The sequence below is a fragment of the Acanthaster planci genome, linkage group LG03 (assembly GCF_054643075.1).
Source record: "Acanthaster planci isolate LZ-2023a linkage group LG03, COTS_SCS, whole genome shotgun sequence".
NCBI lineage: Eukaryota > Metazoa > Echinodermata > Asteroidea > Valvatida > Acanthasteridae > Acanthaster > Acanthaster planci.
The window spans coordinates 7100497-7120865 of record NC_141779.1 but is presented as its reverse complement, the minus strand read 5'-3'; the positions used below and the strand labels follow the sequence as shown (position 1 = coordinate 7120865).

The window sequence follows — 20369 nt, the reverse complement described above, 5'->3', positions numbered from 1 at the left end:
AAACCATATCACTACAATGTATTTTTCAGGTGAAGGAGAGAAAGGGTGTTCTTCAGAGAAATAGCAGAAACTTCAATTTGGCTTCTGTGGTGTCTTGGTGATCCTAACAAGCCTTTTGCTTTCAAGTCTGAAAGGTCAAGGGTAAAAGTCACTTTGTCTGAAACAAGAACAGGATGCTTTATAGGGCATTTGTGTTTGTTGACAGATTGTTCTTTTCCCCTTCCTCACTTGAATAATACCAAAAATTGTAAGCAGATGAAAATAAGAGGAAAAGCCCAATAATCCTCCCAAAAATAACAAATAACTAGACACTGCAAGACTGGTATTGTGTACAGCCAAGGATTCAGACTAAGGCCCATTTGTTCCAATGATTCAGATTTCTCCCGTCATACACAGGAACTGAAAAGGCATTTGATTGCAAGGGGGCACGGCTATCACCAGATTCAACACTCTATCAATAGTGCCCACTCGGGCCATAGAAGTCTTGCACTCAAGGAGGAGACCCCGATAGCCCTAACAGTCCCAAATCCTCTGATTTCAATATGATTTTACATACACCCAAGGGGCTTAGGGTTAAAAAACAATCCCCACGTTCCCTTGGTCACCATCCCCACATTCCCTTGGTCACCACTTTTCATCCTTGTCTTCCTCCCCTTTGCAAAATAATCAACAATCATCATATCCTCTACACTTCAGACCACCTTGCCAGTGCCATCCCAGACACCTGCTTGTGGCTATAGTACAGGCGTCCCCGCAACCTACGGGACCTTATCATTTGGGCAGAGGTGTCCCCCTTGGATACCTTTCCCCTTTCCAGCAGGCACGTTCAAGTTTGAATCTAATAGATGTATTTTTTTGCCAGAACCATGTCCTGGAATCAGATACATTCTCTGGACACTCCTCCGGTATCACCCACGGAACCAAAGGCACTGTCACTTGTAGCTCTTCTATTGTCATAAATCTTATCTCTTGCAAGGTGCAATGTGGGTCATGCTGTTTAGCATCAACAAGCATGAAGTAGCGTCAACAAAGTGTGAATAAGTTATTCAAGCATATTTATGCAAAAAAATTATATGTACAATATAAACTGGATATCAACATATCATATTCACTGTATCACATTTATCTAAATTGATATCTGAGTGTAGAAAGTTGAGTGACAAAGTCGGTTCTGGTCGTGCAGCCAAACCGGCTGCCATCTTGTTTTTGCGTGAAAGGCACAGAAAAGAAAGATGGCGGCCCCCTTACATGGCAAAAAATTTTCATTTCCTTGCGTGAATCTGGAATAAAATTCCCAGTTTTTCTTACTCATTGGAACATGTTAGAGTCTGCAAAATATAATAAAACCACTTGGAAACCATTAGAGGATATTTTCAAGTTGTTGATGCCTTGTTGACATTATTTATTTGTGTTGATGCTTGTTGACATTAAATAGCATGACATTGCAGTGTTTAGTATGTCAGAGAGACTAAGATCACTCTCAAGAAGCATTTCTAAGGCCATAGATCTACAGTCAACACCAAACGAAGTGGGCCACCACTTCAGCCTTCCTTACCATTCTATGTCTGACATGATCTTACAGGGCATAGAATCACTTGGGCACCATAAAGATGCTGTTCGCTTCAACAGGGAGAAGCTTTGGATCAAATGCCTCTGCACCATACAACCCCATGGCCTTATTAACACTCTTGTCTTTCCCTCTCTTTTGCCTGCAGATTATCCCCCACACACGCAGGGTCCAGTTCCTTCCATTGTATTTTTCTTTGATCTCTTTACCATCTTACACCCCTTTGTTGCGTAACCATGTCTTTCGTGCAGTCCCCTTAAGCCCTTGCCCCTTTATCCAGCCTGCAGCTTTCTTGACCTCTCCTTTTGTCCTCTTGCATTTATCCATGCTTGGTTGATTCCCCATTTACTTGTTTTTCCTGTCCACTTGTCATATTGCCTTTGAGAAAGATTCTGCTGGGATCGAAATGTCAGGGCCCTCCATATTTTGAAATAATAAATAGATAAATAAACTTGTCAATTTTCATGGTTCAGCTGCTTTTGAACAGTGTGGTTCAACTTTCAAACACTGTAGAGGATGATTTCTGAAAGGTCAGTACATCCTCCATCCAAGGTGAGATCGTGACGCCGGCAAGTGTGGCATCAATGGTGCAGGTTACGGGAGTACATATAGTCAGTGACTTGAAAAGTGGGGAGGGGGGAGAATGAAGTAGAAGTACAATGTTTGAAAGTTGAAATATGTTTGAAACATGAAGTGTCACAGCCTTTGAAAGTTGAAGAACGACTTTAGAAAGTATGAGTATGACCATTGAAAGTTGAACTGTGATGTTTGAAAAGTTGAACCACAACTTTTGCCTCTCCATTTTAGCATGTTATATGAATTGGAGCTGAAGTATTTCATCAAAGTCTTAAGGGAAGCAGGTTTGAAAAAGACCTCAGGTGGGGTACAGAACAAAAACATGGGGTGTCTTATTGCAAGAAAAAATAAAGGATATCTTAACAAAAATACTTGTTTGCTGAAAAGGCAACAAAAATTGAGGGGCAGAAACAATACAACACACAAAACAAAGAATATACCATTTTCTTGGCCATCCTACCGAGGAAAGGTACTGTTTTTCCTGACCGTTTTCATAATATACATGTAAACACTCCCCTATTTACCTAGCACGGCACCTGCCAAAGGTATGACATCTGATGACAGCAAAACCTGTCTGTTTTCTGTGGTACAGCAAGACAGTACAATAAGTATGTACAAATAGTGTTCAAGACCCTTTAACCCAGGCTGTAGTTTGAATGGATTTGATGTGCCCTTTCCTTGTACCATTCGTCTGACCGTATGACATCTGTTTGGTTCACTGTGTCTCGGCAGATTGATGGATATAGCTCTGTGTACATGTAATGGCACAACATTGTTAACAGGTCTTCGTTCTGTTCTTTTTCCGCATATTTTTTGTGTGGTGTGTACTCGGGATCATTTTTGTTTTCATAGACTGAAACTTTGCTGAATTTCCCACATTAGAAAGATTTTTAGTCAATTGCTGTTGTGTTCCATAGGTAAACAGATGGAGTGACAAAGGATTTTGTGCCAGTTTATGAGAATCAAAACCTTTATATTTGAGCCTGTAGTTTCAATTCATTTCTTATGGATAACTGACCAATTTACTAGTTACAATATTACAGTTTTCCGGTTTGGTGCTCAGAGCACATGCCAAGCATGCGAATAATAATTTTTTTTTCATGTTGCTGTGAGTAGGCATAATTATTCTTCAAAGGTAACTGCACAGACCTAACAAAAGTTCCTTGAAAGTTCCGCTGTGTGGGCCAGAATATTGTTTTCAAGGGACCTCTGAGCCAAGCAGATGAACAATTTGTGTCAATGATGATTACATGGGCCAACAAAGAATGTGCAGATGAAATCACAGAGAATATTCACACAGAGAAACTGGCATATTGGATCATGACTGGCTGAAATTGGCACACACAGTCAGTAATGGTTCGTTGGTCCGTTTGTTGAAAGGATCGCCTTGCAAAAATAGTTTCCCGCCTGCATGTTTCACTACCTTGGTGCATCATGATTCCTTAAATTTGGTGTTTTTCCATGCCCTAAGGCCAGAAAATAGTTCTCCTTCTGGTTTGCCAAATGACCCAAATTTTTCTGCGTGACCTTAACATTTTATCATCATGTTGAAAAAAATAAATAAATTGGGAACAAAAGAATAAATGCTTCATCAAAACTTTTCTCATGTTAAAGACACTTGTATTTATGTATTTGCCAATTTTGAGAACAAACTTTTGTTATAAGCAGACAAAATGAACTTCACACAAAGACAACCATACCAGTGTGTGTGTGTGCACGCCTCAGTCAGACTGATTTTATTTCATCATAATATGTTGGGCACCGAAATCTGGGCAGCTGACTCATCCTCATCAAAGGCCGAGAAACATTGCTCCAAACACATTTGACTCAAAGCATCCATTCTACATGAATGCTTTGAGCACCCACAAAGGCCCAAAGTGCCCATAGTTCAAAGTACCATTTGTCTTGGGATGCCATGTTTATCATTATTCACTGTTTGGGCCTCCGCCAAGACCAAAGAGCATCAACTCTCTAAACACCACTTGACTTGGAGCACCAGAGCTCAATGACAATGACGTTATAATAGGCCGAAGCGACAATTCGATAGGACAGTGCTAGAAGACTTCATAACTTCACCAAGCTGTAATAATTATTATGTACATATGCACAGTCAACACATGAGTTCCTGACACCAGTTTCTTTCTTTGCACTTACTAAAGGGAAGACATGATTACAGCAACCAATTAGACACTAGCTACTCAATCAAGTTTAATGCATCACAATGAACTTTATCTAATCTATGTATTATTTTAATTTTCATAATGTCAAATCATTCAGCAACTATTGGGGTATTTTATCCGCTTTAAAATTCAAGGAGGGGGAAGGAGAAGGTGGTGGGAAAAATTTGTAGAAGAATCTGAGTGTAGGTGTTGCTCCTTCATAGGCTGAGACAAAAGTGACAATACGGCAACTTTTCCTTCCCGCCTAAAGTTTCAACTTCAAAGAGAAAAGAACCAACCCAACTTCTAATTTTCTTCTGGCCAGGTTTTATCGGTTGGATGGTTGTCCCTCCAAGCCCTCTTTGCCATTGGTCAACATTTTGCGGCTCCTGATTGGCCATTTTTTTTTTCATAAGAGGATCCCAATTTGCACATGTACATGTTATGCAGATATGGTGCAGCAGGAAGCTACTATCCACAGTAATGCTATCCCTTTTGCCAAACACCTAAAATGAACGCAGGGCACAATCTATTGCCAGATTTGCTGCTTATAAATAATTTGATCAATAATTGATAAAAATATATTGTTTTCACAAGTCCCTTTAGCAGTCTAGTTCGCAATCACAGTGATGAAAATGTATCCGCAACAGTACTGCATGCTGTGAAGCAATACGGTACTAGTTTTTGCCATGCTGCACCAATGCCAAAGAAGGCATGATGGAAATGCCTCAACCGGCTTACATATCCCAGCCAAATACTGTAATGTCTCTGCACTACACAATGATGACACACACACTGCTCAGCAATTGCCCATTGAAAAACACTGATGAAGCAAGAAGAATTTCTGCGGATTAATTCAATTCACAGAACTTGATCTCTTGTTTTTATATGTGTTTTCTGTGTTCATACATTTAGTTTAACCCTAACTGCCCAAAACCTGCCATACTCCAACAGTAGGTTTTGTGAGGTTTTGGCAGGTTTGGTACCGTACCTGAGGAACTTGTTGTTGAATTTTGTGAGACTTGGGATGAAAGGCCCAAGGAGATGGTGTTGGATTCTGTGTGAGTTGGGACACACACGGGTCACTGTGTGCAGTGTCTGGCTTGCTGTACCAATTGTTGCACTATGCTTGATTTTGTCAGGTTTGGTACTGTTCAGTGCAAGTCATCCTATACTGCATAGACCCATCCATACCATATCACTCAAACTCCAACGGGCTCATTCTGTTGGAGTTTATCAGGTTTGGTACACTACCCTGCATGTACAAGTACATAGACAAGTACATGAACCTGTTGGATTTTGTGAGGTTCAGTATGCTTTCTAGTGCAGGAGCCTAGGGGGTTAGGGTTAAGGTTGAATCTCTCGCAAGAGTTTTTCCACAAAATTTCCTCCCGTACGGCAAGGTTTCTAACTTGCCCCAGTGGACACATTATGTTTGTTTATTATGGGATATATTGACATTGTTCAACCTTTTCATGTTGTGATTACCTGACTAGTGTTGTACATAGTGGTATGAGTTGTCCAGTACTTTTGAAAACTGTCATCTGTAAATATTTTTTTTAATCTGTATTAAGGCAAGTTTTCATCACTTTTTGTGGCAATTTTTAATAGTTTTGGTTGCAGAAATGGAAGTAGTCCACCCTGAAATTCGCCTGTAGTTTAATTCTTTAAGGTTAACCATGAATGTAAAAGATAACGTTACACAGATAATTATAAAACCCCAGTTTTCCAGACATATTTATATTTCATATTAGTGTGCAAAGTGCCAGACGAAAACCTCCGCGTCAGTTCGTGAAACCAAAACATTTTCGTCACATAGTATTTACAAAGTGTACCTAGACAGCACTTTCTTGTAAGCTTGTAAAGATTGTGATAAGATGATCTTTTTTCAAAACTTATTAAAACTTAAAATACTCCTTTCATTTTCAGATGTCTTGTAAGAAGAGATGCCGACTTGAATGTGGAAGATGGATTTGGGTTTAGAGCTGATGATATTGCAAAGAGGGTTGGAAATCTGGAATGCAGTGACATCATAGAAAACCTACGGTTCCAACGTAGTCAACATCTCAGCTATTTAGCAAAGAAGGTATCCTATAATGAATACATTATTAGTTTACATAAAGAGGGATAATTTGATTATAGCACATTTCTAACTCTACCTTTTTCTCGTTACAGTAACAATTGGATACAGTTGGTTGGATTGTATTCATTTGAGTATGGTTTGGGAGCATCACACTTGGAGAATCTTGTACTTTCTTACTGGTCGCCTTGACTAAGTATAAGTTAAACAGTGCTGGCCTCACCCATTATACAATTGATAATGTAATAATCATTGGATAATGTGAGGCGTGGACTAAAAAATACATGGAACGTTTGTCAGCGTGCGAATGCGCGGAACACATTCTTTTGTTTGAGTTACCTCTAGTGGGCCCACAAGAAAATGGCCCTCTAGTTCCCTCGCATTCCTCTACAACAAAAGGCCTGTCACGGTCTGTGCACACGGCAAGATGTCTGTGGCACAAAGCATTTGCGAAGAAATGTGAAGTTCCCGAAACAGGAATGGTGTACTAACAACCGTCCATGGTTAGGAAATAACATTCTTCGCAAACAACAACGGCAGGGAAAATGTTGGGCCAATTTTCTGCGTAACACAATTCTTTTCAATTCTCTGAAGTAAAGCACTGTCTATTAAGCACTACATTCCACAAAACAAGGCCTTTCTTCTTATCAACAAAAAAGATACACATTGTATAAAGGTTTGAGACTGGGTGTTTGTTAATGAGTTTAATCATCCAGTCGTCTTTTCTGAATAAACCTTTACCTTGTGTGATTTCATTCTTGTTGGTAAGAGTGGTATTTCCTTTTTTTTTGGTACCCTTTTCTCTTTTTGTCAGTTTGTGTGTGCATTCTGTGTTACGAGGAATGGTCAACCCTTCACTCCCTATAGGCTAGGGGGCATGAGTGGGCGCATTCGCATGTTAGCGGCCCATTTAATCCACACAATCCTAGCTGCATGAGAGGGCAGATTGTAATTTTAGCGGTTCTTCCCTTTTAAGTGCTCGAGCGGGTGTTCCCTTGTTTAATCAGCCATTGTGGATTAAGTGGGCAATTCTCAACATGCAGTAAGATGGGGACAAGGCCGAGCTGCATGGATGTTTCACCCGTATATGTGGCTCTGACGAGGATATAGGCCTTAGCCGCGAGCGGGTGGGTCCCTAACGGGATGTGCCTCCTGCTCGACAGTTGTGCACGGGAGCCCGCATTGTTCGCATGAGCTCTGATCTCTTACGGAATGAGGGCAAGGCCAAGCCACATAAGTGGGCGCTCCGTTTCCTAAGCAGCTCAGGCGAGGACTCCAGCCTTAACCATGATGCTAAATTTCTGACTTATAACCATTCTATCTCTCTGCCCTCCAACAGACCGCCTAGTCAACTGAGCCAGCTCCCCCACCGACCGTCGAAGACGCAACGAGTCAGCTGATTGAACTCCCATGGCTCACAAAAGCCAGCGGACCAATGGGGCTCCTCTCCCCCGCCACCCGCAATGGCTACCAGCCGTTGTAGCTCTGCTACACGCAAGGCTGCATCCTCAGTAGTACCGGCCAACCGACACCCGGTTGGCCTCATACCAACAACACCAGGACGGGCTCCCTACGCTCCACCGGGTCAGGCCCACCAGATGACTCCTCAGCCCAGGGTGCCGGGACACCCAACAAGAACCCACCTGGCACCACGGAGCCTACCGGACTACTACGCCGCCGTGGCTTCCGACCTCCACAACCCATCAGCGGCTCAGGCTTCCAGCTTGGTATCCCTGGAAAACCGGGAACTTCCTTGGCTGGCTCCTCGCCCCAAGAAGACGGCGTCCAGCCAAGCTCCCGCCTGCCCCCCAGGGGATGAACCTCCGACCTTACCCACTGCATCAGCTGCTGATTCACGCATTCCAGACCAGAGAGCAAGCGTTCTTCTCCTCCATCAGTTGCTTCGAAGGCCAAGAATAAACGTCATTCTAAACAACGTGAACGCTCCCCTGAACCATGGATGAGAGCGTTCCAGTCTCTAAACAAATCTCTGTCCTCCCTAGTCCGCTCTCTCAGCAATAAACCGGCACCGGGTTTCACCGCTCCGGACCTGGACTTTCCGCTCTCGGCTCATGCAGCCTCAACCTGCCTTGCAGTCACGGCCAACTACTCAGAGCATGGAATCATTGAGGCTTTATTCAAGCTGCTGTTCCCCTTCTAAAACATTCTGTCACGTATGGGAGCACCCACGGATCTGACCCTGGCATGACTACACTTCAGTCTGAGCCGCAGCACAATCGTCCTGAGAAGACGAAACCAATTTGGTGGGCGATTTCACCTCCTCTGAGGGCCGGCTTTCATTTCCTTCAGCGTGTTGTGATCCAGGTCCTCAGCCTCTGAGCTCCGTCTCCCCCTGAAACGGACACCAGTCACGCCTCCTTCAAACGCTACTTGACCAGACTGGAATCTTCGGGTCCAACTTTCCCAGAAATTCTGCTGGTATGCTCATGCATGAGATCTTCAATTCAATTAGCAAGGCCGCTCGCTGGTGCCCTTATCCTCCTAGGGCCCTGGCTTACTACCACTTCCTGACCAAAGAACCACGACAACTTCCTATCGATATCGGAGATTCGCGAGGCAGCTAGGGACAAAATCACCGCTGACTCAGGTAAGCCTCCCCTGAAGTTGATCTTCCGTGATGGTGACAAGTTTCGCCTGGAGACAGCCTTGGTTAAACTTGACAAGGCTACTTGTGTCGATCTATGCTGTTCGGCTTTCCTCCTCCTCGCGGAATACATCGCACGTGCCTGCGAGGAGAACTTGCCAGTGTCCCCAGATTTTGCGGCCCTGGCGCTTTGGGGCCTCGACGAGGGCCTGGCTCTCACCTTGAGCAATTCACCTGGATTTCCTGCCTGGCTTCCTCTACCAGTGCCAGTGCCTTAGAGGCAATGCATATTCTCCATGAAGGTGTAAAATCTAGACTTCAAGATCTCCCACTTTTTGGCAAGGACCTCTTTGCCGGCAAGTTTTTAGAATCTCTCGAGGCTGAAGCCAAGTGTATTGACACCACCAAGAAGCTCTCCTTCATGGAACCGATGACTCCAGCCTTGCGGCAAACTCAGCCACGTCAGTCTCAGAATCCTAAGCCACTGCCACCCAGGACTCACTCCTTTCATCCTCTGCTCCCTCAACCGACCTAATGTTGAGGTTCAAGCAGTGTTTCCACCAAGCCCAGCCAGCCACGGTCGAGCCGAGGATCTTCGCCGATTGCGCCATTCCACGGTCCATGACCACTGATCTCGAACCCATTGGTGGCCGTCTAAGAAAGTTCACAGGGTTCTGGCGAGAGATCTCCTCGGACAAATGGGTCCTGGCAACTATCGCTCACGGCTACTCCCTCAAGTTCACAAGTACCCCTCCATTCGAGGTGATATTACATTTGACCCCGGTGCCATGCAAAAGAGACAAATGCCTGGCCCTGGAGGCCGAACTTCACTCCCTGCTTCAGAAACATGCTGTCAGTTATGTCCTTCCCAATTGCAAGACAAAAGGTTTTCTGTCCCCCTTCTTTCTTACCCCAAAGAAGGGGACCAACAAGTGGCGACCACTAATCAATCTCAAGCCACTCAACAAGTACATTTGGCCCAAGAAATTCAGGATGGAGACCTTACTGACAGTAGTACACTCCATCCCAATGCCGTCCTGGGCATCCACAATCAACCTCGGGGACACATATCTTCACATTCCCATCCACAAGGCGGATCGCAAGTTTCTCCGCTTCATGCACTAGAGTCAAGTCTACGAATTTCGGCCCTACCATTTGGTCTTTGGACATCCCCCAGGGTCTTCATTTTGGTTGCAAAGACTGTCGCCGCCCATCTATGTCAGCTGGACGTGCTGATCTTCCAGTACCTGGACGACTGGCTGATCGTAGGTCTATGCATCAACTCGTCTAACCTATGACCTTTCTTCTCGCCTGAGCTTCATCATCAATTGAGAACAGTCAAGACTGTCTCCATCTCAGTCCCCGACTTACCTTGGAGCATCACATCACCAACCTCCGAGAGTGCGTATCCCTTTTTCACTCAACCCAATCTCCTCCAGCCCTCGCGTGACTTCATCTCCTTGGGCTGATAGTGAGTATGGTCGACCTGATACTATGGTGCAGGCTTCGCATGAGACCTCTTCAGCTTCATCTGCTCTCCTGTTATCAACCCAAACGGTATCCAATCAGTCATGTGGTTCCCTTATCGGACGATGTTCGACATCATCTTCTTTGGTGGTTACCATTGGTAGGCTACCATTCCTGCGGCCCAAACCAGCTGTGGTAATAACAACCGACGCATCATCTCACGGCTGGGGGGACCTCCCTCCTCACCGGGACAGTGAGGGTTTTTATTTGTTACCTGCACCAATGCACTTTTTTTTCACCCAACCCACCCCAAAAAGTTTTGTTATTCCTCAGGATTTCTTTTCTATCCAAACCAAGACCACATGTGTTTTTTTCCTTGACCCATCGCCCTTTTTAAAATTCCGAGCAGCCAACCTGCCAAAAATCCTCAGCATTTCTTCATCCAAACCCAGATTACCTGTGGCTTTATTTTCTTCCCCAATCCACCAAAAATTGTCTTTCCTGAGCACTCAACCCATTAAAAATATTAATCCTGCCCTCTGTTACATTTCTTTTTAATCCAAACCGAGACTATGTATGGTTTTTAGTTTTTCCTGTTCACTGCTATTTTTTTGTCAATACAAACATACAGTTCATAAAAAAAGTTAGTCCTGCCCACCTTAGCTTTTCTTGTCCATCCACCCTAAATATTAATTCCTCCCCACCTCGGCATTTCTCTATCCAAACCTGGACTATGAGGGTTTATTTTTTCCCTGCTCCACTGCACTTTTTTTTCATTTGGAGCAACCAACCTGTCAACAGATATTCTTCCTACCTCAGCATTTCTCTATCCAAACCTTGGCCATGAGAGTTTTTTAAACAAACCTGGCCCAATGCTGCCCATCTCTGCATGGACCACATGTTTGTTTTTCCCCCACACGGGAACATGTATTTATGCTGCCAAAAATATTAACCTGTCACTTATCTGTATTTCTTTCTTGAAATCTGGACCTCTCACAGTTAACACCTCTGTCCACCTCGATGCCATGCCAACCACATTAATATTGCCAAAATATTAAATTATCCTTGAACTGAGAACTTGACCAGGCAGGCTTTTTTATATTCATCTCTGGTATAAACATTTAAGCAAGAATGTATAAATTGTAAGAATTTGGTACATCAAAGGGTCAGTACGTGTTCATAAGAGGGAGGAATAAATCTTATCGGACCAAACCCTGTCAATGCTTAATGGCAAACAACAAACTCAAGAACAGGTTGTAGGTTCTTAGCATCTTTGTTGTGATGTTGCCGTTCTTGCACATAGAGGAATGGACAGTTAACATAACAACACCCTCTAAATGACTCATGCCAGAGAACGGTGTAGGAACGCATTCTGAAGTGCCCTTTGGAATGGGGGTGAATTGGAGGACGTGCGGAATTGTAGGGAATGCGTGCAAACGTGTGCAAATATTTACACAAAAAAAATTGATTTCAGACATGTTTTTCTTGGGGCAATTTTTGGTCACTTTTCAATCTACATGCAATGTGCATAGGTTTATACACTTTCAGAATTACAAGTCTCATCAATATGAAATTTACTTGTATTTCACATCATTATTCATGAATATACATGTGTATTACTTCATAAATACTGTATATAACTACACAAATTCAACTTGCATTGCGTAAAAGTCCCATGTTCTGTTCTTGAGCAGACATAGACCCCTGCTAAAATTTATTTTTTCCACACAGACTTCAGTTTTTGTAGTATTGGTGTGTCACAAGATTTACCAATAACCTTGTAACCTCCTACCAAGTCACTCTGTTGAAAATGTGATAGACTTTTGTTAAAATTTTATGTATGTTTTATGAACTTTCATCTGATACGTCTAGATATTCCAGGTCTTTAACCAACCTTTCCATTTTTTTTCAGGGGAACCTGACTCCAAGAGTTATCTTCCCATCTGACTTGTGTATTGTTGACAGCGATGGGTTGACCCTAGTCATGGTTGCCTCAAAAGCCAACCGCTGTGATAACCTTATGGTTTTATTGCACAGTATGAAATGTCCAATTGATGCTCAAGATGCAAAGGTTAGTTTGCTCTTCTAGATTGCTTGTGTTTGTCAGCTGACTCAAAAGTATGTACCTGTACCTTGACAAAACAAATTTTGTTGGGTTCCAATCTAATAGCATAATTGTGCACATTTGTGTTATTTGTAGGTTAAATTTTCTTTGCTGCAAAGGGTTAGTTTAAAGGTTCCAGGAGATGGAGTTTCTTTGGACACGACACGCTTGTTTGTGCAACTTTATTCTCTCAGTGCACGAAAATTTTTTTGCATCCTTTATGGTTAAAAATTGTATTGACGAATGCCCATTTTTAAATACTTAAAATTGTCCATGCTTTTGCTGACAACAGTTTGCTGCTGCTATGATGTCATTTGTAATGACAAAATATCGAATTTTTATCCATTTTTCGTGCACAAATCAGAGCAACATTGAGTCTTCTCTTTGTAATGATATCAGAGTTTCGCTCATGAATATGGAAATTTTTATTACCATAAAAAGCAGAAAGACACCAAGATACCCTTTAAAAAAGACAAAAATTGAAAAGGTTGAAGTCGCTCTGATTTTACGCTTTCCTTAGCCCATAGTAATCCTTAGCTGAAGTTGAGACAACTCAGCAAGATTGTACATGCACAACATCTATCGAGATAGCTGTGTACAAAGTCAATGGAAAGAATGAAATATTGGATTATAATAATAAAACACGTGATGACATCATCATCATCACATGTGGTCAATTTTTGTCCATAACACTTCCCTCTCTATCTGTCTGCAAGGTTTCAATTAAATCGGGTATGGAATTCAGAAGATATAGGGCTTGGAAAAACGTGTACAAATCATATGGGGGAAAATTAAATGTTCAAAAATTAAAAAAAATAAACAGATGATGCCATCATTGTGAATTTGTTGTGTGACCATCTTTGGATGATTTTCCAATTATCTTGCAACTTTCAAGCCATTCTGATTTTCCAAAGTGCTATGGTGGAAGGATTAATTATTAAAAAATCAACAAAAAATAGAGGAACGTGGTTGTGAACAGCCATTGAGCTATTTTGGAAGTTTCTGTTTGGTGATGACGTCATAAATTTCAGAATTTTTTTTCATGAGGGTCTTTGTTGTGTGTAACTTTAATGTTGATCAAACCTCTGAAAATTGCCTAAATGGTGGCTTGAAAATGTGTACAATGTCAATGGGCTGAAACAACCATTGAAAAATCAATAGTAAATTATATGATGATGTAATCATTACGTCATTTATTTACAGTACTTCTTGCATGAGGGTCTTTGTTGGCTGTCACTTTCATAGCGATCAAACATTGTGAAGGCATCAAAAAAGTGGTTCAAAAATGTGTAAAAAGTCAAGGGACTGAAAACACCTATGCAAAAAAAGCTGCTCCTTTAAGATGTCATGTGATTTGCATTTGAACTGAAAGAAAATTATGAAATATTATTTGATATTAAGACTCTTGGGTCAAATAGAGATGAAAAAAAAAACTTTTTTTTTGTTCTCATAGCAATTCTTAGCCAAAGTTCACTCAAAGTACTCTCATTAAGATCGATAATATTTCGTAGCAGAAAAATGTGTACAAAACCTTTGGGGAAAACTGTAGCTTTAATCTCATGTCTTTGGACCCCTGAAGAAGTTATTTTGACGATTCTTTTTTGGGAGGCTCCTTTCATTAGGGACTTCAAGTGTACATTGAAGGAAATAATTCAGATTTACCGAAGTTCCGAGGACAGGCTGTTGAAAATTGTGTACACAACCTACATGTATGGGGAAGATAAAATATCCAAAAATCAATGAAAAAATTTGTGATGACATCATCATAACGTTATATATTTATCAAAATTTTGTTGTCTTTGTTGTCTGTAACTTTGAAGTTGATCAAACCTTTCAAACTAACCCAAATACTGGCTTGAAAACGTGTACAAAGTCAATGGGCTGAAATAAATATTGAAAAATTAATACTTAATCACATGATTACCTCATCATGATGTCATTTACTTACAATAATTCTTGTATCAGGGTCCGCGAACTATTTTCAAGATGTATTTTTTTTTTTTTTGATGAGTACCCGCTGCTTCATTTGACTCGAACCGGCCAGCCGACCCCGGCAAGCTCGGTGGTCGAGTGGCTAAGACATCTGCACTTGTAAGCAGGAGGTCGTGGGTTCGAGTCCCACCCGGGTAAGCTTGTTAGGTTTTTTCACAAGCTCTCGGACAAGCACTGAGCATACAGTGCTTATTAATATACGTTGGGTAAGGGCAAAACCTGTTATATATAATTAACTCTATACCTATTACCACTCTTAAACAATAAGACCACTTCCTGTTTCGACCGGAAGGAGGGGTCACATGATTTGACCCACACGAGATGAATTGAAGACCACATTTTATCCTGGCACTTGCCGCAAACAGAATGTTGCGGGAGGCCAGGGTCAATATTATATGGATTTTTATAAATTTACTGGAATATTTAAATATTCAAAATTTAATAATAAATCACGTGATGATGTCATCATGACATAAATAATTCAGAAGTATCTTTGTTTTATAGTACTTGCTGCAAGTTTGATGATGATCAACGATTACTAAGGTACTAAAATAGTGCCTCAAAAACGTGTACAAAGTCAATGGCCTAAAATGGATATGTAAAAATTGATAATAAATTACAGAATGACGTCATGTTTCTAGGACCATCCGTGCGTAAGGGTTCATCATTGGTATAAGTTTGATGATAATCCAAAGTTGCAAAAGCACTAAAGTGACTGGTAGAAAAAAACGTGTACAAAACAAATGGGCTTGTGAGCAGAAGAAGAAAGAGGAAGAAGAAAAAAAAAGAACAAAAAGAATGCCTTTTTCGCAAAATTGCAAAAAAGCCAAAAAAATCAGAAAAGCAATAGCTCATCCGGCAGTTGCCAAAACAGCTAACTGGAGGTTTTATCTGTCTCAAGGACAGAGCAGAGGGCTTTTAAGTTTTTTTTTTTCTTAAGAAAAGGACATTCTTTATTTGGGATACCACCATATTTGGATTTTTCACTTAAATTAAACATCTATCCAAGTGTTCCCAAAGTTGCTGATAATGTTTTGGTAACCTCATTTAACAAATATTCGAACCCTTTCGCACATAAGGAGATACAACAAATTAGAATTACGTCATGTCACCTTGTCTATAACACTTCTCATTCTAGCTATCTACCAAATTTCACGAGATATAGGGCTGTAAAGAATGTACCTTTAATGTGATGTGACTAGTCACATCATTAAGTCCTTACCACATCAGGTCAATGTTTGTCTCAAACTCTTCCTTTTCAAGAGTTCTGCAAGGTTTGAAACCAATCGAATATGTACGTCATGAGATATAGTGCTTTGAAGAGTGCACCTGTAATGTCACGTGACTTGTCTGCTGATGATGTCATCGTTACATCAGGTCATTATTCGTCCGAAGCCCTTCCCTTTTAAGATAAATACAAGGTTTGAACCCAAGTGGATAAGAACTTCACAAGAAACATTGCTTAAAAGAGTGCACCTTTAATGTCACGTGACTTGTCTGCTGATGACGTCATTATCACATCAGGTCATTATTCGTCCGAAGCCCTTCCCTTTCAAGATAAATGCAAGGTTTGAACCCAAATGGATAAGAACTTCACAAGAAACATTGCTTAAAAGAGTGCACCTTTAATGTAATGTGATTGGTTACTTGATGACGTCATTATCACGTGAGGTCAATTTTGTCTATTGCACTTCCCTTTCTAGATACCTGCAAGGTTTCAACCAAATCGGAAATGTCCTTCAGGAGATATAAGACTTTGAAGTTTGCCCTTTCAATGTTATGTCAGCTGACACCGTATGACATCATGACAATGTTGTTCTTAGACCCTCTGTAGTTTGGGGACTTAAAGAGTGTAACTTGCGAAAAAGCCAAAAAAAAAAAGAACAAAAAGAATCTATCGCAACTTGCGAAAAAGCAAAAAAAAAAGAAAGAAAATGTTAACGAAAACAAGAGCTGTTTCGCAGAAATGCCAAAATAGCTTACAAAGTTACTTGGAACACAAAGTTTATTTTCCCCGAGCACTGTAGTAAAAAATTGCATTGTGTGGACCATTAAACTCTAACCCCATAGGATGTATGTAAAATCATATTGAAATTAGAGGATTTAGGACTGTTAGGGATAGCCCTAACTGTCCCAAATCGTCTGGTTTTTACAGTAAGTAAAGTTACAACCCAGGAAGAGTTCAGGCCAGTTTTCAGGTTATAAGATTATATCATCACCTTCATACAGTTACGGCCAGAGTAAAGGTTTACACGATATTGCGTGCGTGCGTGTATAGAGAGTGGAAGACACGCTCTTTATAACGTGTGTGCAAGAACGCAATACACGCAGTTGCGGTTAGCCCGGATAGACCTCTAAGCCCCAACCAACTTGAGCCAATTAAAGTCAACCACAATCCCCGCGTGCGTCACCAAACACGATACACGAATAAGCAGTCAGCAAACTGGTGTCAAATTCACATATTTATCAGCTCATATTCAGTGCAAAGAAACATGACAATGCCTCACAGACAATATTTCAGTGTCTTGTGTGAGAACAAAACAGTCCGTGATCGAAACAAAAATTCAACAACTCCCAAAGGAAAGGGAAAAAAATGTACAAAAGGTTTGTTTTTAGCGCCCAGGTCCTATGAACTCCCAAACATTTGAGAAAATTGGATGAAAATTCCCAACAATAAACTTCTATGAAAACTATTATCTAATCCTAAAATACACGTTTACCGTCAATGCAAACATGAAAAATTTACACAGATTTTTATGCACAGGATAAAATGTGAAGCGATGCAAATCTTGTCACTACTATATCAGGCTTTGTTGCAAGATCTGGCCGAGTTTTCTGGGTAACTGTTTTCGCAAACGATTGGCTTTGCCTGGTTTCTTGTCTGCCACGTAGTCCGGCGAATTTCATGGAAATTGTAAACCTACTGTCTCACTTCAATAAACGAAAAGCTCTTTCTTTCTTTTTTCATTTACATATTTAATAGAGCATTCAAAATTCCATCGGCCTTTCTTCTCACAGGGGAAACTGTTAACTAAGTTCCTTACAATCCTTATGGGCCAAGGAATCATGAGTACGTGTGCATAGCATGGTTTAGTTTGTGGTATTGAGCCCCTGCTAGTACGCTGTAAATGACTTGAGAAACTTCCATGTTCTGGGTATTAAAAGAATTTATAAAAGATACCAGGTTCATACGTTCATTGATTCCGTTTTTAAATTTCTAGTGATGAAAAGATACCAGAATTCATGTATTTAATTCAAACCTGTCTCGTTGAAACAAGCAACTTTCACCTAATGATCCAGAGGCTATCACCTTTGGGGTTTTTCCTTGTCGCCTGTTTATTACACTTGACACTGCCAAGAGCTGGAATTAGCAAGAATGGAGAAGGGCCCTTTCACGAATCACTCTTGGAAGTTCAGAGTTAAGCTCAGCGTTTACTGTGATAAATAAGAGCTGCACCATTTTTATGAAAGAACTGTTAGTGCTCAACTAATTTTTGTATGCTCAGAATCAGAAATTTAGGCTAAAGGTAAATTTTAACTTTTTAAGGTGCGGTTTTAAAAGATGTGGCAATAATATATATGCTGTCCTTTCTCTGACTTACCTTTTTTCATTTAGATTATAAACCCTCGAACTCTTCCTGTGACACAGATGTTCAATAGAAATGCTGAAGGACTGGATGAAGCTGCTAGCCCTAGCTTTGGCTTTTATTTGGCAAAAATGCTTGTTCAAGTTTAATGAAATAATTTAAGAGGGAAAAATATTACAACCATTTTCAAAAGCCTTTTGTCACAATGAAATCTTGAACATACAGTCAATGCTTTGCAAAAAAAGTACATACAAGTCAATGACACATACTAGCTGAAGAAATTTGCAATAAGATAAGAAATCTGCTGGCCACAAAAGTAACGATGAACCACTTTCTGCAAATAAAGGAAATATACATAGGCTGAAACTCATTGAGTACGTCCACATAACTACACGTACGTGCAATATGGTCTGAAAATAGTGTTTTTTAGCTGATCACAATAAATTTTTATGTCACCGCCCACATCGACCCCTTTCCCCCATCCCCGAATTTTCATATTTCATATATTTTATTTAAGAGACATCAATCCCACAATTGTTCATTTATCTGTCATTAAACTTATTTCAATAAACTTACTCAAGTAAAACTAACGCCACACAACATTTGTTCTCTTTTCATAGCAGAAAAATTCAGAAATTACAGAAAAGTCCATTTTAAGTGTTTCTTGACTTTGATCCTATATTGTTTTGTCTCTTAACTGCCCTGCATCTTGGCAATCATCAAGGCTGCTTTTCCTAATGAGCCAGCTTGTCACCTAAATGGAAGAATGATAAACAGATTTGTAAAGAATTGCACATGCTAATTAAACTAATTTTAAAATATGAGCTCGATACATGCACACAAAAAAACAATCAATCAACTTACCAGCAGAACTATTGCCCAAGTTTCTTACATGTCGGCCATGACAAGAGTTTAAGATGTTCTGAATTAAACTGAAAATCATGTAGAAAATAGTCAATATCTGTTATCAAATTAAAAGCAGTATTTTTCCTACCGTGGCCATGACTGAAAAGGCCGAACTTTCCAAAATACATTTACTTTTATGGGCAACTAGCGCATGTACGGTAGATGACTATTCGCCTGGGAGTCACATGGACAATCGCTCATTGAAGTTGTAGTCCAGAGCCACATGTCGCTTTGCAAAGGCTTTGTAGAAAGAATACAGATTGATAGCTATTATGTCCCAAAATCGGCCCGGAGTATGCCCAATAAAGTATTGCAAAAAAAGTGGGATTGCCGCCGCGCAGTAAAAAAAAAAACACACGCCGCCATGATGAATTGCAACAGATACAACTTGCTCTAGTTCACCTGGTTTCCCACATTTGTGATTTGAGGACCATGTACATGTACATAGAAATTGGTGAATATGCAGCGGTGTATAGAAGTCATAATTCAAATTGAATTAATATTGTATATGTGTTTTCTTCAGCGAGAAATAAGTCGTGAATGTTTCATTTCAGATAATTGTAAGCCAGCCCCGAGGGGTTGGTGGAAAGGTAATCTGAAAATGAGCAAAGTTATGCAAACATCAGTAATTGTTGCAAAACTGGACAACGTCTTTAATCACTGGCTGCTCATCAAGGAATGCTTGAGACAGCCAAGGTGAACAAAGAGGGTGAAGTTCCATTTCCTGCTGGGTGCCTTAGCCAATCAGAAGAAAGTGACCATGGCAACTGGGTCACTGCCCAGCTGACCAACTGTACAGGCTAAAAGTGAGCATGTGCTAGCCACAAGAGCACAGGGAAAGTGCATGAGGCAAACATACGGGGAAAGACTATTTTTTTGGGGGGGGAACTTCCTAAAACTTTCTCTCAGCTTTCGGAGGGGCCCTACATAATGGACAAAACACAAAATGCAAGGACTAAAACAAGTTAAATGTAAGTTGGTCCCACTGGGCCTGATTAGCCATCTATACACTCTGTCTCGGTACGGGGTGCCAATCAATAACGGCACCATGCGGGCCAACGCAGTGTCAAACAAAACTAGGTGTTTATTTTGCAGACTACATTCCCTGGAAATTCTTTTCAGATAGGTGATTATGAGAAGACTCCATAACGTTGAAACCCGTTCTTCAATTTTTATGCCAGGCTTAGACTACGCCCGTCGCAAAAGACAGTGAAAATCTAGCATTTTTTTCAGTCGGAAACGTGATGCATTGCTTTTGGTGAGGGTGCCCAGGGAAATGTGGACTGAGGCGTTTCCTGGCCACTTTCCTCAGGCTCTTAAAAACAA

General features: G+C 40.9%; 1 protein-coding gene and 1 long non-coding RNA gene across 18 annotated transcripts in view; one reads left to right on the top strand and one right to left on the bottom strand.

Annotated features, from left to right (window-relative positions):
- Positions 1-20369, top strand: part of LOC110989511 (uncharacterized) — a 322817-nt gene that overhangs the window by 113523 nt on the left and 188925 nt on the right. For all 17 annotated transcript variants that reach the window (XR_015424849.1, XR_015424847.1, XR_015424845.1 and 14 more), the window contains 2 exons: positions 6232-6388; positions 12367-12525. Coding sequence is in view for 9 of the 17 variants with exons in the window: in XM_087134889.1 (XP_086991015.1) it covers positions 6232-6388; positions 12367-12525 (316 nt within the window). In the remaining 8 variants the exon portion in view is untranslated. The remainder of the gene's footprint in view (positions 1-6231; positions 6389-12366; positions 12526-20369) is intronic.
- LOC110989512 (uncharacterized) overlaps positions 15649-20369 on the bottom strand; it is a 221988-nt gene continuing 217267 nt past the window's right edge. The window contains exon 7 of the long non-coding RNA XR_015424854.1: positions 15649-15675. This is a non-coding gene — a long non-coding RNA (uncharacterized LOC110989512). The remainder of the gene's footprint in view (positions 15676-20369) is intronic.